At 44.6% G+C, this 26,761-nt stretch overlaps 1 protein-coding gene across 1 annotated transcript in view; it reads right to left on the bottom strand.

The window, feature by feature from the left end:
* Window positions 1-26,358, bottom strand: part of TMEM268 (transmembrane protein 268) — a 32,497-nt gene extending 6,139 nt beyond the window's left edge. Inside the window, exons 1-5 of the mRNA XM_029613660.1 lie at window positions 26,199-26,358; window positions 19,335-19,444; window positions 8,736-8,843; window positions 7,487-7,636; window positions 5,521-5,631 (exon numbers count right to left, since the gene is read on the bottom strand). Of these exons, the coding sequence (XP_029469520.1) occupies window positions 5,521-5,631; window positions 7,487-7,636; window positions 8,736-8,843; window positions 19,335-19,444; window positions 26,199-26,307 (588 nt within the window). The 5' untranslated portion in view covers window positions 26,308-26,358. The remainder of the gene's footprint in view (window positions 1-5,520; window positions 5,632-7,486; window positions 7,637-8,735; window positions 8,844-19,334; window positions 19,445-26,198) is intronic.
* Window positions 26,359-26,761: the final 403 nt, after the last annotated feature.

A 26,761-nucleotide genomic window follows, 5' to 3' on the forward strand; every position in this document is an offset into this window, starting at 1 on the left:
AGAGAATGTATGGGAAGAGCTAGGAAAACTGGAAGTGGACAAGGCCATGGGGAGTTCAGAGATGTGCTGGCGGGTCCACTGAAAGACCTGCTCAATTGATCCCTGGAGTAGTGCCGCTTCATAAGAGATGTAGCAGAGAAAAGGCTGGAAACTACAGGCCAGTTAACCTCACCTCAGTTGTGGGAAAATTAATGAAGACTCTGCTGAAGGAAAGGATAGTGAACTATTTACAAACCAGTGATTGCTGGTCTCGAGGCAGCATAGATTCACCAGGGGAAGATCCTGTTAGGCAAATCTGATTTTTTTGATTAGGTGACCAAACAAATGCATCAAGGAAGAGCGCTCAATGTGATTTATTTGGATTTCAGCAAAGCTTTTGATATGATCCTGTATAGGAGACTCCTGAATAAAATGAGAAAATTGGGACTCAGTGCCAAGGTGGTGGAGTGGATTACTAACTGGTTGATTAACAAGAGACAGCATGTAATGGTAAATGGAACCTATTCTGAAGACAGAATAATGTTAAGTGAAGTGCCACAAGGATCAGTTTTGGGACCAGCTCTGTTCAACATCTTTGCAGGCGATTTTGCAGTTAGTCTATTTGTGGATAATACTAAGATCTGCAACAGAGTGGACATGCCTGAGGAGTAGAGAGAATGAAAAATGATTTAAGAAAGCTTGAAAAGTGGTTGAAGATTTGGCAGCTGAGACTCAATGCCAAGAACTGCAGAATCATGCATCTGGGGTGCAGTAATCCAAAGTAGCTTATGTAATGGGGGTAAAAGACAAATGTGCATGGCCTGGGAGAGGGATCTTGAGGTGATAGTGTCTGGCAATCTGAAGGCAGTGAAGCAATGTGACAAGGCGATAGCTAAAGTCAGAAAAATGCTGAGCTGCATAGAGAAAGGGATAACCAATAAGAAAAAGGAAGTGATAATGCCCTTTTACAGGTCCTTGGTGAGGACCCATATCTCAAAAAGGATAGAGACGGGATGGAGGCAGTCAAGAGAAGGGCGACCAAAATGGTGTGAGGTCTGTATTGCAAGACTTATGGGGATCTAAGTGTATACCCTGGAAGAGAGGGGGTGCAAGAGAGATATAATACAGACCCTCAGATAACTAGAAGGTTTTAATGATGCATAAAATTCAAACTTTTTCCATTGGAAAGCAAACAGTAGAACTAGGGGTAACAAAATGAAACTCCTGGGGGGAACAACTCAGAAACAACATCAGGAAATATTTATTTATGGAGAGGGTGGTGGATGCCTGGAATGCCATTCCGGAAGCGGGAGTAAGGACAAAAACAGTAAACAAATTCAAAAAGGATAGGATAAATACTGTGGATCCTTAAAGACTAGAGGGTGGAAATGAAGAAAAGGGTGCATGGGGATAACCTGCATGAAATGGCAGCTACCATCCTTAACAGCTTGGGGATAACCTGCATGAAAAGGCAGCTACCATCCTTAACAGCTTGGGAGTAACCTGCATGAAACGGCAGCTACCATCCTTAACAGCTTGAGAGTAACCTGCATGAAACGGCAGCTACCATCCTTAACAGCTTGGGGATAACCTGCATGAAACGGCAGCTACCATCCTTAACAGCTTGGGAGTAACCTGCATGAAACGGCAGCTACCATCCTTAACAGCTTGGGAGTAACCTGCATGAAACGGCAGCTACCATCCTTAACAACTTGGGAGTAACCTGCATGAAACGGCAGCTACCATCCTTAACAGCTTGGGAGTAACCTGCATGAAACGGCAGCTACCATCCTTAACAGCTTGGGAGTAACCTGCATGAAACGGCAGCTACCATCCTTAACAGCTTGGGAGTAACCTGCATGAAACGGCAGCTACTATCCTTAACAGTGTGGGGATAACCTGCATGAAACGGCAGCTACCATCCTTAACAGCTTGGGAGTAACCTGCATGAAACGGCAGCTACCATCCTTAACAGCTTGGGAGTAACCTGCATGAAACGGCAGCTACCATCCTTAACAGCTTGGGAGTAACCTGCATGAAACGGCAGCTACCATCCTTAACAGCTTGGGGATAACCTGCATGAAACGGCAGCTACCATCCTTAACAGCTTGGGAATAACCTGCATGAAATGGCAGCTACTATCCTTAACAGCTTGGGAGTAATCTGCATGAAACGGCAGCTACCATCCTTAACAGCTTGGGGGTAACCTGCATGAAATGGCAGCTACCATCCTTAACAGCTTGGGAGTAACCTGCATGAAACGGCAGCTACCACCCTTAACAGCCTGGGGGTAACCTGCATGAAATGGCAGCTACCATCCTTAACAGCTTGGGGATAACCTGCATGAAACGGCAGCTACCATCCTTAACAGCTTAGGAGTAATCTGCATGAAACGGCAGCTACCATCCTTAACAGCTTGGGAGTAATCTGCATGAAATGGCAGCTACTATCCTTAACAGCTTGGGAGTAATCTGCATGATACGGCAGCTACTATCCTTAACAGCTTGGGGATAACCTGCATGAAACGGCAGCTACTATCCTTAACAGCTTGGGAGTAACCTGCATGAAACGGCAGCTACTATCCTTAACAGCTTGGGAGTAATCTGCATGAAACGGCAGCTACCATCCTTAACAGCTTGGGGGTAACCTGCATGAAATGGCAGCTACCATCCTTAACAGCTTGGGAGTAACCTGCATGAAACGGCAGCTACCACCCTTAACAGCTTGGGGGTAACCTGCATGAAACGGCAGCTACCATCCTTAACAGCTTGGGGATAACCTGCATGAAACGGCAGCTACCATCCTTAACAGCTTGGGAGTAACCTGCATGAAACGGCAGCTACTATCCTTAACAGCTTGGGGATAACCTGCATGAAACGGCAGCTACTATCCTTAACAGCTTGGGAGTAACCTGCATGAAACGGCAGCTACCATCCTTAACAGCTTGGGAGTAACCTGCATGAAACGGCAGCTACCATCCTTAACAGCTTGGGAGTAACCTGCTTGAAACGGCAGCTATCATCCTTAACAGCTTGGGGGTAACCTGCATGAAACGGCAGCTACTATCCTTAACAGCTTAGGAGTAACCTGCATGAAACGGCAGCTACCATCCTTAACAGCTTGGGGATAACCTGCATGAAACGGCAGCTACTATCCTTAACAGCTTGGGAGTAACCTGCATGAAATGGCAGCTACCATCCTTAACAGCTTGGGGATTACCTGCATGAAACGGCAGCTACTATCCTTAACAGCTTGGAGGTAACCTGCATGGAGTGGCAGTTACTGCTATAAGAAACTTTCTGAGCAGACTGGATGGCCCTTTTGGTCTTTTTCTGCTGTCGTTATGTTACTATTTTACTATGTATGGGTACAGCCTTTTTGTATACCAGCAGGCATACCTTGGTTAAATAAGCATCGTGAGTACCAGTCTCAGGGCTTGGGTGCCAATAATTCAAGAGATAGAATATTCCTAAGAAGAAGAGGACTAAATTATTCAAACAGAACAAATGCATTTATAATTGCCACATCTGTATCCAAATCTTTGCAATAATGGGGTGTACACTACCTGAGTCAAAATAGAAAGAAATTCAGAAGTAAAATTATGTATGCGAATGCCTCATTTGTTAGAAATACTGAACTGGATTGTGAACTAGCTAATAAAAAAATGTGTCCTTATCTAATTTTATCATTTACTCATATTTACTCTTATTGGTATACAGCTCTAGAAGGATTTTAGATAGCAGAGAAATCTTCCTTAATGTTTTCTCCCCAATTATTAAATAAGAGATTTAGTTCCAATCAAACACTATGCAGGTCTCCAAGAAAAACTGCCTTTTTACAATTGCAGTTCACTCTACCAGGGTATTTGTGTTTCAATCACTTAACAGCTTCTGGATTTAACACCAGTCTCTGACTGAATAAATCCTTGAATTTAGTGCCTAAATTCACAATTAAACAGATTCCATTTGAATTTTTCTTCACTCAATCTTTTAACTGCAGCAAATTACTATTTTTCTGCACATCTGTGCTGGTAATCTTACTTTAAAATGGTGCAGGTGCTAGGCTGTATGTGTGTAAGGGAGACAGAGAGAGAGAGTGTGAGTGTGAGAGGAAGGGATAGAGAGCCTGTGAGGGTAATAGCCTGAGTGTGTGAGGGAGGGAGATAGAGCCTGTGTGTCTGTTTGTGAGTATGGGTGTGTGTGAGTGTGAGAAGGGATAGAAATCCTGTGAGGGTAATAGCCTATGTGTGAGGGAGGAAGTGAGAGCCAGTGAGTGTGAGAGAGCATCTGGGGTAGATTTTATAATTTAGCACGAACGCGTACTCTTGTTTGCGCACCAGGCGCAAACAAGAGTACGCGGGATTTCAATAGATACACGCGTAGCCACACGTATCCATTAAAATCCGGGATCGACGCACACAAGGCTGCCAATTTTGGGCAGCCGGCGCACGCCGAGCCGCGCAGCCTGCCTCCGTTCCCTCCGAGGCCGCTCCGAAATCGGAGCGGCCTCAGAAGGAACTTTCTTTCGCCCTCTCCTCACCTTCCCCTCCCTTCCCCTACCTAACCCACCCCCCCGGCCCTATCTAACCCCCCCCCCCCCAACCTTTATCGCTGGATTTACGCCTGCCGGAGGCAGATGTAAATTTGCGTGCGCCAGCGGGCTGCTGGCGTGCCATCACCCGACCCGGGGGCTGTTCCGGAGGGTGCGGCCACGCCCCGGAATGCCCCCGGGCCGAAACAACACCCGCGGCGCCGCCCCCGAAATGTCGCATCACCCGCGCCATGCCTCCGAAATGCCGCGTCACGACCGCCACGCCCCCCTACATGCCCCCCGGCACGCCTCTCCATGCAAGCCCCGGGACTTACGCACATCCCGGGGCTTGCGCGCGCCGCCGAGCCTATGCAAAATAGGCTCGGCACGCCCAGGGGCACTTTCTCGGGGTTATGCGCGTAACCCTTTGAAAATCTGCCCCAAAGTGAATGCTTTGGTTGTATTAGCATGTGCAGAAATTGTACGTAAGAGAAAATCAACATACAGGCAAATTCCCATGTCTGGAGAAAGATTGGAAGAGATACCAGCATCAGATGCACTGGCAGTCTGAGATGATAGAGGTCACTAAGCACACTGTCACCAATAAACTTAGGTAAGACCCTCTATTCACGAGCAGGCATGTATACTACCATCTCGTTTGTCATAGGGGTCTGAATTACTTTAACTGTAAATCCTACGTATGTTTTGTTAAATTTTTTTTAAAAGTATCTTCACGAAAATTATAGGGAAAACTCCCAATTCAGACCCCTATGACAAACGAGATGGTAGTGTACATGCCTGCTCGTGAATAGAGGGTCTTACATAAGTTTATTGGTGACAGTGTGCTATATAAAGATAGACCAGTACATTGGTTGGTTGAGTTGTTTACATTGTGGTGTACTGGAATACACAGTTGGTGTGTGTGGGTAGTTGTGTGAGAGGTCACTAAGCAACATTAGATATCAGAAACAACCAGCAAGGAGCGAGGGGGCCTCTGCACATAAAAGATACTTGGAGAACATTTTGATAGCTGTCCATGAAATCAGTCACCCCAATAAGAACATTGTATTTCATAAAGTTTTCATTAGCAGCTGCCAAACTCACATCTGTGTTCACATTTAGCTGTTCAAAAAAAAAAAACCAGGATAAGATAAGTAGCATGATTAATGTAATAATATATGTGTAACAATTATGTATTATCTATTCATTTATTTGTTAACCTGCAGTCGGACGCGGGTAGAATAGGCGCTAATCAATCCCCTAATGCAATAAGAGGATTAGCGCATATTCAACACGTATCCAACGTGGAGTGAATCTAATAGTGCTAATCACATGCAAATGCATGTGAATGAGGCTATTAGGCATTCACTCCCAATGCAAACAAAAAATTTGTGAATCAGAGACGTGCATTTAACTGTCATCTATTAACGCCAGCCTGGAGCAGGCGTTATAATAGCTGAGCGCATCTAAAACAAGTACAGAAACGCAGAAAAAACTGCTTTTCTGTACTGCCTCCTACTTAATATTGTGATATTAAGTAGGATGAAAAATTAAAGAAACAAAAAAAGTTAAACAAAAAAAATAGACAGTCGGGTTCAGGAAATGGACGCTCGACTGACAAGCGTTCGCTTCCTGAACCCTCGTCGTCAGTTTTCCTTACCGGTAGACAGCCAATTCACGAAAACCGACACCGATAAATCCGGCGCAGGTTTTTGTGATGGCCATCTGCCGGTAAGGAAACCCAACGCCGATAGACCCAGCATAGGTTTTCCTTGCTGGCAGACGGCCAAGTCACGAAAACCGATCGGGTTCTTGTTAGAAAGGATGCGCTAGGGTCGCGCAAGTGACCCTAGCGCCTCTTTGCTAACATGACCCCCTAATTTAAATATTACATGGTTTCCCCCTTGGGGACACCTGGGGTGCATTAAGAAAGTAGGCACTAACTGTTCAGCGCTCGCTTTCAACGCAAATTTATTGCAACGGCCCCTAAGTGGGTTACAACCAAAACAAATTCACTTTAGAAAAAGTGAAAGCAATGTGTTTGGTCCAGTGGATCAATGGCAGTGCTGACCACTGTTTTGTGCAAGGTCCTGGTTCAGTCCCCGCGTTGGGTCTTGCATCCCCCAGTTTGGATGGGGCTGGGGATGCTGTAGAGGCAGTGTTCATAGCCAGGGCTGGAGCAAGAGTATTTGGTGCCCTAGGCAAACCTTGGTCAGGCATCCCCACCTTCAACTTACCTATTAGAGGCAGCTTGGGCACAGCACTCTCTTCTTTGCCATTATTGGCTCTCCCCCCTCTGGGCCTTCTGCTGGTGAGATTTTACTGCCTCCAAAATTTGAGCACCCTAGACAACCACCTAATTTGCCTACTGGAAGCACCGGCCCTGTTCACAGCCTCCAGGGGGGAAGGAGTATTTATCATCACTCAAGGGTGACACCTAGTGGCTAGATTCAGCATCCATGATTGCAGGGTTCTGGAAGAAACCTTGATTCATGGCTTCCAGCCCAGGACTGTCACTGCATGAACCAAATTAGATATATGGGGGGAAGGAGGAATATAAAATTATGGGAAATTCCCTGGGTAATTACAAAGGATGGATCATGGCACTCGGCTGTGGTTTTGGCTGAACTGGAAGCTCAAAGGAGCAAGAGGAAACTGCTGGGTCTAAAATACTAATAAGACATTTCCAGAATTTTCTCACAGGTACAATGCTATTCATCAGCTTTAAGCCTTGAAAAAAATATCCCAAAAGAGTACTTGCAGTAGATGCATTTTGGAGACAAATTTCCAAGCTAAGTATAATGCAGATAAAGTCTTTGTAATCATGATTTTATGGATTAAAATTGCATTCTTATAAAAAATTTCCAATTCTGGTAACATTTTTCATATATCTTTTCATGCCCAAGGATACTACGTACCAAGGAGTAAATGTTTCATTTCATTCCTCGGTCCTTAAGTTGCACTGTAACATACTTACCTTTCTCTGATGGTGGTCGATAATGAGCATAATGGCTATTGTGGCTGCAGTGGCACCAAAGCTAACAAATATACTGGTCAACCAGTGGCGTCCAAAGGAAAACATCTGTAGCATGCAGTAAATATTGACCCACATGGACACATAGAAAACCTGAAAGGAATCAAATGCAGCTGGAGCACAGCATAAAAATGGGTATTTCATTCAAAGGAAGTAAGAAAAGACACTTTTCATCTGTATTATATCTGCTAATTCCCTGTCTCATTGTGAATTCAGGTTAAAGGATAGTAAAGTAAATTAAAGAGTCATTACCAACGAAAGCACATTGGAAATATTCTACATCTCTCTCTGTAGGTTATGCAAGCTAGGAATATAGCAGGGGGGGGGGGAAACGGTAAATTATATTTACTGCAAATTACCTTTTTTTTTAACTATGGAACATTCAAAGTAGCTTAACTTTAAAGTTGCACATTCTGCAGTGGTAACTTATTTATTTATTTAAAGGCTTTTATATACCGATGTTCATGTACTAGTACATATCGCGTCGGTTTACATAGAACCAAAGTTGGAAATTACATCAAACAAGTGGGTACAAATAACAAGGCTAACTTCGTAAGAACTTATAGATAAAGCAGAGAACAAGACTTAAAATTATTACAAATAACAACCTGAAACATTTTTCTTCCTTTTCCCCATTGTGGAAAAAGTGGAAAGTGGAGCCTACAGCTAGACTTGACCCGGTATTTTTTTTTTTTATTCAGAAAATTATCAATGGGATTAGGTACCCCCCCCCCCCCCCCCCCCCCCCCCCCAGATGATTCAACCCAGATTCATCCTTTGCATTGCTTTTTATATGGTGCCATTACCCACATACACATTTATATATATAGGCTTCATCTCCTGGTTATGACAATCTATAGTGCCCCAGTTGGAATTTCCCAACTGGGGCACTATAATGCCCTTTGAACACAAAGTGCCTAGGGGCACCTTGTGTTCAAAGGGCATTATCATCCTTTAAAGTGGGAGAGGGCGGGTCTGAGGTGAGAGAGGGTTGCCCAAAAGAAGGAAGAGGCGGCTTCCATTGATTGAGAAGCATCTTTGGAGGGGAATCCCCTCTCACCCTGATAAATCTTGAGAGACTCCATCCTGCTCTTGCAGTTTCAGAAGGGAACTCCTCCTCTGCCCACACCCCTAGGGGCAGTGCCAGAGGTAAATACAACCCTGACAGTACCATCAGTGAAGTGAGTCTTACCACAGCTAAGATTATAGCAAAGAATCTGGAGTTGAAGAATAAATATCTTCTGACCTCAGGCTTGAAGATAGTATTTTCAATGGAAGTCATATAGTGTTCCAAAGGGATCTGTATTAGAGCAAAAGAAGAGTCATCTTCAGATCCTACATCAAAGCCATAAAAAAATGGTTGTCAGGTGCACCAATATAGCATTACCGCTATATACAGCTATTCCTTTTTTTTTTTTTTTTTTTTTACTACCTGGAGATTTTCCCCGTTTTATAACCTTTCCCAAACTATTGGAATTAGTGTCCCCTCCCAGTAATTGCAGTGAGTGTCCATAGCTGGGCTCCACATACTGTCTCTTTCTGGAACCCTGCAATCAGCCCCAAATCCAGCCTTAGGATGTTACCATTGCATTGTTAGGAGAGAACTGTAAGGTATCTGTGACAATGCATCTGTAAAAGGTATATGTTAAAACAGTAAAGAGGTTGACATCAGCCAGAAAATAAGCCACATTATAAGTCATCATACTTATATATAGGGGGCTGATATTCAGTCATGAAGCAGCTAGTTACGTTAGCCAGATATATCTATCCAGCTAACTTAACGGGGATATTCAGCGGCGCAGCTAACTTTAGGCAGCCCTATGGCGTGACCAGAGTTAGCCTCATTGGTTAAGTAGCTAACTCCAAATATTGTGGCTAACTATGGCCCACCCTGAAACACCTCCCGCCTGCCCCCTTGACCACCTCCAAATTATGCGGCTAAATTCAAGCCGTATAATTCGTTATGAGGCTAGAATTTAGTTATCCATCTAAATGGCTTCTGAATATCGGCCTCTTAATGTATTACATTTTAGCTTAGTATTGAATGCATCATTTGCCAGATGCAGGCAGTATGAGATAGCTCTTTCTAGAAATGGCTAATACTGGAAACTTATTGTGGAAAACCACTGAGAAAATGGAAGACGTGTAAGAAACTTCAGGGCTGCAGGGATGCCTGCATTCCATTCTAGTTCCAGGCTCATCTTTCAGGCTGGTAGCACTGGCATACAGCCAAAATGCTTCCAAAATGAATGAAATCAAACTCTGCTATATCTGGGCCTCTGAGAACAAAAATGATGTTTAAAATTGTTGATTGGCTTTAGTTTTCGAGATATTCTACTGGGTCAGTATATACAATCTTAGACTTGGGATCTGCAGAGGATAAATGAGTTATCTATGACTGGGTTTGGACAGTACTTGCTTTTTGGGAACAATAATGGACAAAACTAATGCAGGTGCCGACCTCGGTGACCCCTCTTGCCATGCTGCCAGCCCAGCCGCCCCCGCACCCGTGCTAATCGGCACAGACCCATCGGGGTCGGGGTGCCTTGGCCCTGTAATCGGCCCTCTGTCTTGCCACCGAAAGCTGCAGTGCTCCAGCCGGCCTTCTGAGCCCGCCCACTCTCCTACCTCATCAGCCGGAGACCGCAACGCCATCGACTCGAGCCACTTCTCCTGCTTAAAAGCAGGCGCCGACCACTGGTGTCGCGAGCCCGAAGGAGCGCAACCTAAGGGGCCTGCCCCTTAGTGCGCCCCTTCGTGTGCCCTTCACTGTGCACCTTGCCCCAAGACTTACTCACTTTCCTGACAAACTTAAAGCTGCCGCCTTGGGTTCGTTCCCCATCCCCCTCCATGTAACCTGTCTGCCTTGAAACCTGTTCCCACTTCCTTTGTTGTCCACAATAATCTCAGCCGGAATCCCCACTCTCCCTCCCCAGGTGTCTCCAATTACTCTGTATTTTGTAGCTACTTGTATTGGTATAATCTATCTACCCTATAGCTTACTTACTTTGTACAATTCTTTGTCCGTGGGTTCACCTTTACCTCCTCCCGCTTCCTGGTTACGCGAGGTAAATACACCAGCTCTATAAGTAACTGCCTCCCTCTACCAGTGCGCTGTCATGTGCTACTCGACAATCCCCATTGTGCACCACCCCTACCTGCGTAAAACTAATATATCTCAAACACTTCCACTCAACCCCCGGAAATCCCTAGTCCCCATCATGATCTCACTACTCATGCAATTCCTTGGCCTAGCTATGCTAGCCATCTCCTTATTCAATGCTCAAAATATCCTCAAAAAAGCACCCATTCTCTATGACATGCTCACTGACAACAACCCTGACCTTTGTGTCATTACTGAATCCTGGCTAAAGAATTCAGACCATGTCTTCCTTAACCAGCTCCCCCAACAGACCTACGACATATTCTCCATCCCGAGACCCAAAAAAAGAGGTGGAGGGTTACTCCTGGCTGCCAGGAAACGCCTTAACCTCAAGCTCCAACCTTCCCAACCCCCACCCAAACTAGAGATAGGGCTTTTTAGATCTAATGTGCTTCAGGTGTGCCTCATCTACGCCCCCCCCCCCCCCCCACCAGGCATACTCGACCATGACCCCTCCCCACTCATAGAATTTATTGCTGACAACCTTAAACCCGACCTCCCTGCTATCATTCTCGGAGATTTTAATCTCCATGTAGATGTCAGCCCGGCAACCCCGGCCTGTGAAACCCTCCCGATTACCCTCAATGCCCTTGGCTTCAGACAGCTTATTACAATGCCTACACATAGAGCAGGCCACACCCTCGACCTCCTCTTTGTTAACTCCCATATCACAATACCCAATACTCCGGTTGCTACCCCCATCCTCTGGTCTGACCACTTCATCATCAATGCCCTCCTCACCACCAACACCCCTGACAAGAGCCCACAAACACAAAACAAAACTATATCCTTCTTCAAACCATGCTCCTCAGAGGACCTTACCCTAGCGCTCGATAAAGCAATTATGAACCTTGACCTCTCCAATCCTGATGCAGCCTTACAATCATGGAATAATATCACCACATCCATAGCTGATGAACTCTGCCCAATGGTTCATAAAGAAATTCCCCTCGCAACCAGAGATAAAAAACCATGGTTCAACAATGAGTTAAAAAAGTTCAAGCAGGACCTAAGATCCAAGAAACGCATCTGGCGCAAACAACCCTCCCCTACACACAAAGCAGTATACAAACATACTCTGCACAACCACCGTCAAGCCACCCTCCAAGCTAAACGAGACTTCTACTCATCCAGAATTCATGGCTACCAATTCAACTCCAATGCCCTCTTCTCCTATGTTGCAGATCTTACGAAGTCCTCCCCCACCTCCAACGGAGGAAACACCAACATAAAATGTGAAGAACTTGCAAAGTATTTTCAGAGCAAAATCAACAGCATTCTCCTACGTTTCCCCTCCAAGCCCTCCCCCACCCCCCCCCTTTCTAATAATACCAGTCATTGCCTTGGGTCCCTTGACCCTACCTCCACCCTGGAAATAGAAGCCATCCTAAAAAAGATGAGACCAGCCTCTCACATCGTAGACACAATCCCCTCAAAAACCCTCCTCTCCATACCTAACACCATTGCCAAACCCTTAGCAGACATAATTAATTGCTCACTTACTTTCGGCAAAGTCCCTCATCCCCTTAAGCTTGCTGTGCTGAAACCCCTCCTTAAAAAACCCACCCTTGACCCCGCTGACCCAGCAAACTACAGGCCTATCTCCAACCTGCCTTTCATCTCCAAGATCCTTGAGAAGGTAGTCAACATGCAACTCACTGACTTCCTCGAGGACCACAATATCCTCCACCCATCGCAATTTGGCTTCCGGAAAGGTCGCAATACTGAAAACCTCCTCTTAGCAATCAGTGACACCATCCTCATAGGCATGGATCAAGGGAAATCATACCTCCTTGCCATTCTTGACATTTCTGCAGCCTTTGACACTGTCAACCACCAAATCCTTCTTTCCCGGTTGGCAGAGATAAGTATCGCTGACACTGCCTTATCTTGGTTCTCCTCATATCTCACCCACAGAAAATACGTAGTACAACTTGACAAATGTGAATCCTCCCACATCCCTCTGACGCAAGGGGTCCCCCAAGGATCTTCCTTATCCTCCATGCTTTTTAATATCTACCTTCTGCCCCTCTGCCACCTTCTCTCTGACCTTGGTCTGAACTTTTTCCTGTATGCTGATGATGTTCAAATTCTCATCCCCATTCAAACTACGCTCAAAGATTCCCTGCAATACTGGGAATCCTGCCTTGCCACCATTAACTCCCTCTTAGCCAACCTCCACCTCGCACTTAATGCTGCGAAAACTGAAATCCTCATCATCTCCAATCAACTGGAATACGCTACCCTCCCTACTGCCTCCATCCCTACCTTAACCCACTCACCTCTACCTTCTGTAAGAGATCTAGGAGTCGCACTAGACCAACACCTCAATTTTAAACCACACATTAAGTCTCTACTAAAGGGGGGTTTCTACAAACTCCACATCCTTAAAAAACTTAAGCCACTCCTCCATGCCCAAGATTTCCGACTGGTCCTGCAGACAACCATCCTTGCTAAACTTGATTACTGCAACACACTCCTATTAGGCCTCCTTTACTCCACCATTAAACCCCTACAAATCCTACAGAATGCCATGGCAAGAATCATAACTAATACCCGCAAAACTGAACACATAACCACCATACTAAAGGAGCTGCACTGGCTACCGATCCCCTACCACATCCAATACAAAACCCTCACCATCCTGCACAATGCACTCCATAAAAATAAGCCTGCTTGGCTCAATAACATGCCACACTTCCATACCTCTAATCGCCCCACTAGAACCGCCCTCGCAGGCACTATGTACACAGCACCTCTCAGAACCGCACACCTCACCAACACCAGAGAAAGGGCATTCACCATTGCCGGCCCTACACTCTGGAACTCACTTCCCCCCATCTACGTCTTGAACCCTCCTTGCACACCTTCAAAAAAGGCATCAAGACATGGCTCTTCAGGCAAGCCTACCCGGATCTCAACCAGACATAGCCTTGTTCCCCTTCCTCCCCCCCTTTCCATCCTCCACCCTCTGTACCATATTCAACCCCGTTCTCCAGCTGACCCCCCCTCCCTTCCCCCCGCACCTATCCCTCCCATCCTCCCTTGTCCTTCCCCTTCGCCCTCAACTCTCTGTTTCCCCTGTCCCTTTCTCCTCCGCCCCCATTGAGAGGAATCTTGGAAATGATGTAAATTAACTCTCTGCCTGTATTGCTATCATTTTTAAGAAATTGTTGTATATTGTTCTCTTTGCATTCCGTTTATTATGGTTCCTTTCTCATCTCGCTCTGCTGCTCTATCCTTTCCAGCTGTGCTTGCCCCTGCCCCATCTCCCCCACCGCGTTCATTGTATTTTCTGCCTAAGTTTTTTGTAAACCGGCCTGATGTGCTCCACGAATGTCGGTATATTAAAAGTTTCTAATTAATAAATAAATAAACAAACAAATAAATAAATAAGTACCTAGGAGGTAAATTTCCAAGGTTAAGTGAAACTAAAATAAAGGCAGGTGTCTTTGCTGGCCCTCAGATTTGTGAATTTCTTTGAGATGATGCATTTCACTGTGCACTGTGTGGCCAGGAAAAGACGGCACGGAATGCTTTCCAGTTAGTGATAACACATTTTCTCAGAACCAACAAGGCAGACAACTACAAGAAGGGGCTGGTGGGAAAACCTCCTCAAGGCATACAAAAGCCTGGGCCTCAACATGTTCCATTTAATGAATACAAGAGACAAGAAGTGTCGAGCAGCCACTGAATAAGGACTAAACTATGTACATGTATATACAGGACAGTTTCTGGCCTTTTGTTTCACAGTAAATTTTATTTCTATAATTTTTTTGCTGATTTAATTTTTAAAGTGTTATATAAACAGGACTGGTGAAATATTGTGCAACCATAAATATATGAAGAAAGCTGTTTACAATTGATGATTAATACTCTACTCTCCATGCACTATCTATGCAATAGGCATTGAATTTAGTTATTTAGCACATCATCATCATCATCAATAATAAATGGCACATTTTTTTACTGAAGCAGACAACTTCTAAAAGTTTGTTTACCAGTGAAACATTTGCTTATTAAAAATAAGGGAATTTGCATCTACCACTTAAACAAATGTCTCACTTGTAGTAGACATTTAAAGGCATGTTTTGTTAACTGAATAACTAGATCATTGGTGTGGATCAGCAAATGATATCTGAGAGAGCTGCTTAGTGGTCATTGCATTATATACAAGCATCGTTTGTATATTATATACAAGCATTATGTACTCGCATTGTTTTTCCAAAACAAAATCATCAGTCTTCTTACCCAACTACCCTCCAAGATCGCCCCCCTACCATCGGATCTACAGCCTCCCATCAAAAATATTCACCTCGAAGCTTTCGAACCCATTTCCTCCTCTGAGATTCAAGTTGTTCTAAGAAGAATGAAACCCTCCTCTCACCCGGTGGACCATATCCCCACCAAACTTCTTTTCACAATCCCAGACTCTATCTCCAAAACACTGGCGGACATTATTAACTGTTCTCTCTCCCACGGTTCCTTCCCAGACGACCTCAAACTGGCATCACTCAAACCACTCCTAAAAAAACAAGTGGGTTAATTTGTTTAATGCATTAGTTGGGGTATTTGGGTATGGAATATGAATGAGAAGTCTATTGTCTTTTATTTTATTTTTATTTATTTATTGTTTTTATATACCGACATTCGATCGAGATATCACATCGGTTTACATGTAACTAAAACAAATAAGGCATGACTTGCTTATTTTACATTATAACATGGTAACTGTTTGTAACATGGTAACAGGAGGGATGGAACAAGAGATTAAGCATGGTATTTGAGGAGAACGATGAGATTTCTATGACACACACAGGGGTAGATTTTAAAAGACGTGCGCACGGCCTACATGTGCGCACGCTACCCGGCGCGCGCACATATACGCCCAATTTTATAATATGCACGTGCAGGCGCGCGCATGTTATAAAATTGGGGGTCAGCGCATGCAAGGTAGTGCATAGTTATGCACCTTGCACGCGCTGAGCCGTACTGCCTTCCCCCATTCCCTTCCCCCTAACCTGACCTTCCCACCCCTTCCCCTAACCTTTCCTCCCCCTAGCCCTACTCTAAACCCTCCCCAAAATTTGTAATTTACCTTTTGCGCCTACCAGTCGACTGCCAGCACACAATCCCAAGCACAGCGGCAAATGGCCGCTGTGCCTGGAGCCTCTAACCCCGCCCACGCCCCTTTAATAAAGCCCCGGAACTTACACGCATCCCGGTGCTTTACTCATGTCGCCAGGCCTTTTGAAAATAGGCCCGGCGCAAGTAACCTTTTAAAAATCCGGCCCATACAGTCCATTGCTTTCTTGTTTTCACTTACATTCCTATAGTTCATTATTTCATGTTGTATGAACTTTTTGAATACAGTATACAGTTTATCGATTGAAGGTTATGCACATATTGGAAAACAGTATTTTACGTGTTCAATACAGTATAGGGTATATTATGTATGAAAACAATATTTAATGTTGTTATTTAATTTAATATTTTTTGTAATAAAAAATTTTTTGTAAAGAATTTTTACTTGATTTAGGGGGTCATTTTCCAAGCGGATCGCATGCGATACCAAGATCGGGGCGGCATCAGCCCCGGAAGAGGAGGAGTAGGGGCGGCACCGGGGCTGACGCCGCGAAGACTTCGCCGACAGCGAAAGGTACGCGTCTTTTTCGCTGCCAGTTTCGCACCGTATAACTACACCTTTATGGCGATCGCTGCCGGCTATTGCAGGACAACCCCCCTCCCCGTTTCACCTCCCTGCCCCCCATTACCGCGGGATTCAAAAAGCCTGGCGGTATTAGTAAATCCAGCCCTTACGGGCCGATACAGTAAAAATCGCGGGAGAGCGGGCGAGTGCCCGCTCTCCCGGCGCGCGCACAGGCCACTCTCCTGTGTGCGCAATACAGTAAGTTAATTTATTTAAATTAGGGCCGGTGTCCCTAGCGCCTCTTTTTGGACAGGAGCGGCGGCTGTCAGCGGGTTTGCCAGCCGACGCTCAATTTTGCCAGTGTCGGTTCTCAAACCCGCTGACAGCCACGGGTTCGGAAACTGGACGCCGGCAAAATTGAGCGTCCGGTTTTCGAGCCACGGGCCTATTTCAAAATTTTTTTTTTTTACTTTTTTTAACATTCGGGACCTCCGACTTAAATATCACCATGATATTAAGTCGGAGGGTGCACAGAAAAACAGTTTTTCCTGAATCGCGCAGGAATACCTAATAGGGCCATCAACATGCATTTGCATGTTGCGGGCGCTATTAGGTTTGCGGGGGGTTGGGCGCGCATTTTGGACGCGCTATTACCCCTTACTGAATAAGGAGTAAAGCTAGCACGTCCAAAATGCGCGTCCAATCGCAGGTTAACAGTGCGCGCCGCCGGAGCACACTGTACTGCATCGGCCTGTTAGTGATTTATTTTTGTTTGATTAAAGTGAAAGTGATTTTATCCCACTCTGTTTAGAGTGTGTTTTTGTTTTGTATCAGATAAGCACTGGTTATTTACACATATTGCCTGATTTGTTTGTTTGATATATATATAGAGAGAGAGAGAATTTATTATTTATTTATTTATTCATTTGTGTATATACACATGATACCACTGAAATCTGAAACCCAAGAAATCAAATACAGAAAACCAAAGTATTATAATCAAGGTCATAAAGCCATAAAATACCTTCTGATCTTTGCGAATAATAAAACCATAAAAAGATGAACTTCAGGAAACTCATTAAGAGAGACCTACAGGTAGAATTTTATAAGCCATTTTGTTCCTGGGGCATCTCTGAAAAAGGAGGCTGCACAATCTCCAGCACTCATGTGTGTCATCATCTTTGAAAAAGTTTTGTTTCCTCTATTAAAAAAGTGTCAGAATCTGCAAAGATTTCACAGTGAAATATGGGAAATCCAAGCTCTGAAATTTCACTGATTTCTTTGGGTGTTATATGCATGAAATAACAAGTCTATTTCCCCACCATCCTTAATTAATACTGTGGGCCCTCCTCCCCACAAAAAAAAAGAGAAACTATTCAGAGAATTGACTTATCCTTTAATATGTCATTAGTTTAATTTTTTTTAAATGATACCTTACATGAAGCCCTATATGAGATTATTGTACGGCCTTTCAGCACCTAAAGAAGTACAATAATCCTCATGTAAACTTAGCACAACGTATGAGATAATATATAACAGAGTGTTAGAATGGTCATACACTTGAACACAACCATGCCTTACAAAGCCATTATACCATCTCTCTATATAATTTGTGATGTGTGTGTTGTTCACTCTGTCAGTCATGCTCAAAGCATATTTGTAATACCTTTTCAAGCCACTTAATGCTTGATTTCATTCCCTTATGGTGTGCTAGGGGTGTGCATTCGTTTCCAAGATGGCGCCGGCCATCCATTGCTCCTACCATGTGACAGGGGCCGACCAATGGCACCGGTAGCCCCTGTGACATAGTAAGGTCAAAGGCTATTGGCGCCATTTTGAATACCGGCAGCCAACGGCATGAGTGCAGGAGATGGCTCCCGGACCCTGCGCTGGACCACCAGGGAGTTTTGGTAAGTCTTGGGGGGTCAGGAGGGTGGGGGGTTGTAGTTAATTCAATTTTAGCCGGGAAACGAATAAGAATGAACGCATGGACGTATTGGGGGCCCCCCTTGCTGAATGCAATGTATCTGCCCCCCCGACGAATACGAATTACGAATGCAACATATGCCGTCCCTCTGCACATCCCTATGGTGTGTTTTTGTTATCCCATCCAAAATTGACCCTTAGGAATTGTAAAGAAGTACACACAAAAAAAAAAGTCTACTTCTATGCATTTCCTGTGAGTGCGCAATGGTTTACACAATGTACACACATAAACCACACTTCTGAACGTTGTCTGACAACTCCAAGGGCAGGCTAAAATAGCATTCACACTTTTACCACCTGCAACAAGTACTCATAGGGGCGGATTTTAAAAGGGTTACGCACGTAATATACACGCGTAACCCTTTAAAACCCCTCCTGCGCGCGCCGAGCCTATTTTGCAAAGGGCCGGCAACGCGCGTATGTCCCGGGGCTTGAAAAAGGGGTGGGGCGGGGCCGGAGCCTCTAGGCATAGCAGCCATTTGTTGCTGTGCCCGGGATCGCAGGCCGGCCATTGGCTGGCACACGCAACCTATGCCTGCCCGGAGGCAGGCGCAACTTCTAAGTTAAAGGTAAGAGGAGGGTTTTAGGTAGGGCTGGGGGGCGGGTTAGGTAGGGGAAGGGAGGGGAAGGTGCGGTGAGGCAGAAGGAAAGTTCCCTCTGAGGCCGCTCTGATTTCGGAGCGGCCTCGGAGGGAACGGAGGAAGGCTGCGCGGCTCGGCACGCGCAAGGTGCACAAGTGTGCACCCCCTTGCGCGCATCGACCCCGGATTTTATAACATTGCGCGCACAAATCTACGCCCGCGCCTAAGTCAAAATCCGGCCCATGGCTTCTATCTGCAGCAAAGGAAAGAGCTGTCCTGGGGCAGGGAAGAGATCAGGGACATGAACCTATGTGCGTTTATGCCATTTTGAGCCCCGTCATTTTAGTAATAATATAGCTCTCAGAAATGAGACGGGGAGTTTGGGCACCGGAGGGTGCCTGCCTGGCTCACCTGAATCCCTGAAGCCTTCAGTTTCTCCATGCAGACCTCCATGCTGCCAGGAATAAAGGAAGAGCCATTCTGAGCCTGGAGCACCGCCAGCACCTGCCCATTGTACAGTCCTGCAAGGTATCACAGGACAGACGGCTTCAGATGAGAAAAGAATGTGCTTAAGGCTCTTATTCCATATGTGCTAAAAGGCTATTTCTAGTTCTGTTGTTGATGCTTTCTCACTGTTCTCATACACATTTCTGTTTTTCTGCAGCCCTGAACTTCCACCACTAAGCATTGCATAGGAATGGGTCACTCTCCGGAGTACGAAAGTCTTCGACTGGATCCATTAGACTAAGAGAGTCATTATTTCCCTTGAAAGAGTAGAGGAGCTAGATTTGATTGACTGAGCTCCTGTAAATTTAAGATATTGAGGACCATATTCTGCACCATTTGTCTGACTAAATTTGAAAATTGTACCATGCTGACCAGCCCTGAGTTAGCTAGATAACTTTTTATCCAACTAAATTTATCCAGCCAGCTCAGGGGGTGGGGAAGGGTGTTCTGGGACAGAGTCGGCTATCCAGCTACGTTAGCCAGATAATCTTATCCCTGCAAAGTTACCCAGAAGGCGAGTGAATATGGATAACATTTTGACCAATTTTGTAAGGTGTTTTTTTTTTTTTAAGCCTAACAGCTTTCTTCTGCCCTTTGGGCTTTCAGTTCAATTTGAACTTTCTCTTGTGGGGCAATGGTACCATGCATTGACTCCAGCTCTGTGGGGGCTTGAGCACCCTCAATATTGTCTCCTATACTCCTGTGACTCGAGAGCTCAGTGCTCATAAGAACATAAGAACATGCCATACTGGGTCAAACCAAGAGGCATCAAGCCCAGCATCCTGTTACCAACAGTGACCAATCAAGGTCATCAGAACCTGGCAAGTACCCAAACATTAGATAAATCATAAGCTACTATTGCTTATTAATTAATAGCAGTTTATGGATTTTTCCTCTAGGAACTTATTCAAACCCATCTAAAACTGACTCTTTGGAATTGTGAAGAAGTACAATTTAAAAAAAAAAGTCAACTTCTACACATTTCCTGTGAGTGTGCAATGGTGTTCACTAACTGCTGTAACCACATCCTCTGGCAATGAATTCCAGAGCTTAACTATGCACTGAGTGAAAAAGAATTTTCTTTGATTTGTTTTAAATGAGCTACTTGCTAACTTCATGGAGTGTCCCCTAGTCCTTCTATTATCTGAGAGAGTAAATAACTGATTTACATAAACTTGTTCAAGACCTCTCATGATTTTGTAGACCTCTATCATATCCAGTGTCATTCCTAAAGTATTTGGCACCCAGGGTGGATACTTCCCCCCAGATTAATTTTGGTTGGAAAATAATTTTATGTGACTATTTCTATGCTAGCTAGGATGGATTAATGAAAGGGAGGACAAGTGGTATCTGCCCTTTTTTCCCAGCCCAGCAATCACTGAGGTAAAAATTTGTAACCTATCATTAAAATCATCCACTTTACCTGAAGACTGGAGGGTGGCTAATGTAACCCCAATATTTAAAAAGGGCTCCAGGGGCGATCCAGGAAACTACAGACCAGTTAGCCTGACTTCAGTGCCAGGAAAAATAGTGAAAAGTGTTGTTTTTTTTAATCTGTATTTTTAGTCTCTATCTTTACTCCTACTACAGAGGACTTCCAGCAATTGACCTATTTGCCTCTACGCAAAACAGAAAACTAGAAAAGTTTTGTTCCATTCTTCCGGGAAAACTCAGATCAGCTCAGGATGCTTTTCTACTTCATTGGAATGAAGATCTGATGCACGCCTTTCCATCAATTCCACTGATAGCCAGAACGGTGCATTAAGTGCTCAAAGACCAGGCCTATCTGATCCTCATAGCTCCAGCATGGCCCAGATAGGTTTGGTTCGAGTATCTAGTACAGCAGTCCTCCGATCTCTCTCTGGTCCGTTCCATCCTTGTTAATTCAAGAAGAGGGAATCTTCCCTCCCTCAACTTGACAGCTTGGATTTGAGTGCTCAATAATCGCTGCATTGCCCTTACCCAAGGAGGTAGAAGACATAATAGTGTCTGTCAGGAAACCATCAACTGGGACAATCTATGGATTTAAAAGGAAACAGTTCTTCGCATGGTCAACAAAATTCCTTGAATCCATTCACACACCAGCCCAAACTGATCTATTTATTCTTTCTTTCTGCATCAAGGCTTAGCACCTCAGCAATAAGACTTCATCTCAGTGCCAGAGCAGTTTACCATTTAAAGTGGAAGATAAGCCAATTTCCACTCATCTGTTAGTTTCAAATTTCCTGAAAGCTTTTAGCATACTAAACCTCAAGTTGTGAAACTACCTGTTCCAAAAGACCTAAACAAAGTTCTGGCACAACGAATAATGCAGCACTTTGGGCTCAAGCCCACCCAAACAGAGCTGCCCGACAACACAGCATCACAGTGTTGACCCGCCTGTGACGATTCCATCCCCCTTGGACACTTGAGTGCAACAATGGCAGGGCAGTGATGACACGCCCATGGGGATCCCATCCCCCGCGAGCACATGAGCAGAACCGCAATGGTGCAATGATGATATGTCTGCTGGGATCCCCCTCCCCTGCGGGCACATGAGCTGAATCACAGCAGCCCGGCCTGGCAAAGACCGGCCTGAAAGAGTACCAGCTCCAGCGGTCTGAAGACAACCACGGTGATGTAACAGGCCACAGGAGGTGAGGAAAGCAGGCTGTGAAAAGGAAGGGAGGATGAGCGAGAATGTCTCACACCCTCGTCTCCTCTTCCCATCTCTTACCTCTCCATCTGCCTCACTCGCTCACCTTCCCTTCCCTTCCCTTCCCTCTTACTGAGAACGGAGAAAAAGAGAACTAAGCTAAATAAGTGGAAGGGAAGGGAGGGGGTTGTGAGACAGGGGAGGTGTGAGCGAGAGTGAAGGGAAGGAAAGGAAAGGAAATGGAAAAGGAGTGACTGAGAGGGGAGGGAAAGAATTGAAGGGAAGGAGGAGTGAGTAAGAGGGAAAGTGGAAAGAGGGAAGGAAAGAGATAAGTAGTGAGAGGGAAGAAAGAGGTGAATGAGTGAGAAGGAAGGAGTAAGAACAAGGTTGGAAGTAAGAGGATGACTGTGAGAATGCTGGGGATGGGAGGAAGCAAGGGGTGAGTGTGAGACTTTCATTTCTTTTGTGCGTGTGTGTGTGTGAGAGAGAGAGAGAGAGAGAGAGAGAGAATGTATAGGTTAAGGCAGTGTTGCAACCGTCGCAGCCCGATGGCTTCACTCCGCCTACCTTTCTTTTTCTGCAACTCCTCCTGCTCCCTGTGGACATCTGGCTGCCGCGGCGTCTGCCCGCCGTCCTCTCCGGTGTCCCCGGACCGGCTTGGGCACTGCCTCCCCCCATGCTCCTCAGGTACCTTAGGGCGCGCATGCCGCGTGGCCCTCATTCTTATTTCCTCTATGGCGTGAACTCCAGGGGCGTCCCCCTGTGATGATGTCACGCTGCCCGGATATTTAAGCCTGTTGTTTATTGCTAGCCTTTGAGTTAGCAAGGGATTTCCTATGGATGGGATTCACTCTCCGTACCCGGCTACTCTGCCTCCAACTTCTATTTGGATTCTTTGCTGTTAACGAGGTACCCGCTCCTCGGGGGCCTTTCTGCTTCTTTCAGGTCGCTATCAGGAACTGGTTCTCGCTCCTCGAGGGCCCATGTTCCCTGACTCGCTGCCTGTCAGGAAGAATTCGCTACAGACATCATCTGTGAGTACAACTACCATCTACTCCTCAGAGCTGTTTCCCTGGAACCAGGTACTCACTCCTCGAGGGCCTGCCTCCGTTCCAGCACCAGCGCCATCTTCCACGGAGAACTGCTGTGTGAGTACTTGCCATCGAGTCTCTGTGCCCAGGAATCTGGTACTCGCTCCTCGAGGGCCAGCTCTTCCTACCTCGGGGCTTCTCCATACTGGGGACTCTGTGAATATCTTAGTGTACTCATTTTCTCAGTTCTTCTTCCAATAGAACTGCTACCAGAGAAACCGTTGTTCCAGCGCCCTGAGGAATACTAGCCCAGCCGGGCTCCATCTTCTACTCACTACCGCCACTTCTGGTGGCTTCATAAACTGTCTAATAAAAGATATAATCTGTGTTTGTGTGTCCGGAGCTGAAACAGTCGACTGACCTGTGGCCCCTCACGGGACTTCCCCCCGTGGGTGTGGTCAGCTGCCACAGTGTCCAAGGGTCCACCCAAACCCTACAAAACATAACAGGCAGTTAGCGTAGCTGGGTTTAAAAAAGGTTTGGACAAATTCCTGGAGGAGAAGTCCATAGAATGTTATTAATCAAGTAAACTTAAGAAATAGCCACTACTTATCGCTGCATGATAGCATAGCAGGATGGGATCTATTTACAGTTTGCGATCTTGCCAGGTACTGGTGACCTGAATTAGCCACTGTTGAAAACAGGATACTGGGCTTGAGACAGTGAGAGACTGTGTGTGTTTGGGAGCCTGTGCGAGTGAGAGCCTATGTATGAGAGAAGGGAAAGCATGTGAGAGTGAGAATGAGTGAGAGTGTGTGTGTAAGGGAGGAAGGGAAGAACATAGGAGGAAAGAGAAGAAACAAAAAGACTAAAGAGAACTTGAAAAAAGAATTAGGAAAAGACAGACAGGGGGAAAGTGGACAAAACAGACCAGGACCAACTGATTAGAAAAATAAAAAGCTCAGACAACAAAGGTAAAAAAAAAAAAGATAGAGTTTTTAGTGATTGGAATCTGCTTTCTTTGGGAATGTACATATCTTATATTTTTGTATTTTGCTCTTTAGAGTTCCACTGTTCAGTGTCTGGTTTCTCAGGCTATTTCGGATTTGTCTGCATGTTTCTATTTCTAATTTGTAGTCCCTTATATCTGTATTGGGTAAGGGATTTGTAGCAGTCCGGCTTGTTCTGTTTGCCCTGTAGGTGGTGTATTAGTGTTCTAGGGCCTGGTGTAGTATTTGTATTGCTGCCTTTTCATAAATAATGGTGCTGTTTGATTCCTGAGAGTTAGTGCTGTGATTGTATGGAATGGCAAGGTTCTAGAAGTCTTTTGTATTTTGCAGAGGTTTTGTATTACATCATAAAGTGTTTAGCAATGGAAGGATTTTGTTTTGCTGAAGTGATAGCAGAATTTGAATATTTTTATTTTTGCATGTTGGGTTCTAATGTTTACTGTCCTAGTTCTGCTCTGCACTCATTCTTATGATTATTGCTATTTTATTGTAGTTATGATCTCTGCCTTTCTAGAAAGAGGATTTATGAAAGAATACATTTATATTTATTTTATTACATGACTGATTCCATCTGATGTTTGTATTCTTTGCTTTTTACATAATATTCTTATGTATTTATAAACTACAATAAATATAAAATTAATACAAATTAATAAAGCATTTTAAATGTTGGTAAATGCTTGAAATAATTAAGTTATAATATTGTATTGATATATAACAGCTGTTGCAGACTTCATTATGATGTTTTTATCTTTTAATTTTTAGTCATGGTTTTATGAAGTATATTTATTGTTTTTTGTCTCATATTTTTTGTTTTTATATTACATTTTATTATATAAGTTAACGTTGTGAGCTGCTGCAGGCATTGGTATCAGTGGTATTAAATACCAAATAAATGAAATAAAAATAAATACTTGGAAATCCATTGTAGGGTGCATTCTAAGGCATTATTTATGGATAAGAACAACTAGTAGGGTCCAGACCTGCATGCCTACTGCCCAACCATGTTAACCTTGAGACCTCTCCAAAAAAATAAAAATCAGTTCTAGCTATGCCACTGGGATGAAGCCACCATTTGAACCACATGGAAAGTAACATCAGCCATCTGAGTAGTGAGCTTGAGGCTTTGGTTCATTATCCATCTTATATATAATTCTTCTATAACAGGGTGATGCTGCAGACCCATCCCCAAGTTTCTACCAAAAGTGGTATCAGCTTTCCATATTAATCAGGCCATCATGTTACTTACGTTCTTACTGAGGCCATATTCACATGACAGCGAGAAAGCCCTTCATAATCTTAGACTGCAAAAGTCTTGCCTTACTCCAAAAGGACTCAATCCTCATCGTCAAGCTTTGCAACTATTCATCTCTTATGACCCTAACAGACTGGGCATAGCAGTGGCCAAACGCACATTATCCAACTGGCTATCAGACTGCATTGTGCACTGCTATATGCTAGCATGCCTAGACATTACACACTATCGAGGTTCATCAAGTTACAGGCATGGCTACATAAGTGGCTCAGCTGCCAGCTGTACCACTTGAAGACATCTACAAAGCTGCAACACAGTTGTCAGTACACACATTTGCGTCCAATTACTATCTAGATAATCTCTCCAAGAATGACAATAAATTCAGACAAACAGTTATGAATAAGCCTATTCACTCAGTAGTCTACTCTCCATGGTGGGATCCAAGTTGTAATATTATGTTACAACCTTCAGCTTGGAAATCTCCATATGAAATACCTAATTCAGTCCTGCTTATTAACGGAAAAAGCAAGTTTTCTTACCATAAATGGTGTTGTCCATAGAAAGCAGGATGAATTAGCCATACTAAATACCCACCCATCTCCCTGAAGAGTCTACTGCCTATCTAGAATTAGTTCTCAAATCACCTGAGGGGCTCACGAGACAATGCCTGAGCGGAAATTCTCACATATGTTCAGTGGAGCAAAAGCTCAACTAGCTAAGTTGTCTGTTTGGTACTGCTGGAGGATTTCATCCCACATGTAATGGCTAATTCATCCTGCGATCTACAGAAAACAACATTACAGTAAGCAAACTTGCTTTAACAACTTGCCTACTCACCTTTCTCCCAGTAGATGGACTCTGAGTGTTCAAGACTCCTGCTGTAGGAAACTGAGGCAGAGACACAATCACTTTCCTCTAACTGAGTTGCTTGGGGTATGCAGGCCATTATGAAGACCAGACAATGGGCATCCCGATATCTCCCCACTTCTTCCTCTCATTCCTGGCTTATCCTGTAAAATTTGTACATCTGTCATACAAGTGATGCACAGAACATAAGAATTGCCATACTAGGACAGATTGAGAGTCCATCAAGCCCAGTATCCTGTTTCCAACAGTGGCCAATCCTGGTAAGGAATACTTGGTAAGATCCTAAACAGTATAGATCTCATGCTGCTATTGCACAGTGATTATTCCCTAAGCTTACTTGGTCAATAACAGTTTATGGACATCTCCAGGAACCTGTCCAAACCTTTTTTAAACCCAGCTATGTTAACTTCCTTAACCACATCCTCTGGCAATGAATTCCAGATCTTAATTGTGCATTGAGTGAAAAAGAATTTTCTCTGATTTGTTTGGAATATGCTACTTACTAACTTCATGGAGTGTCCCCTAGTCTGCAC

This window comes from Rhinatrema bivittatum, chromosome 8, assembly GCF_901001135.1.
Source record: "Rhinatrema bivittatum chromosome 8, aRhiBiv1.1, whole genome shotgun sequence".
Taxonomy (NCBI): Eukaryota; Metazoa; Chordata; class Amphibia; order Gymnophiona; family Rhinatrematidae; genus Rhinatrema; species Rhinatrema bivittatum.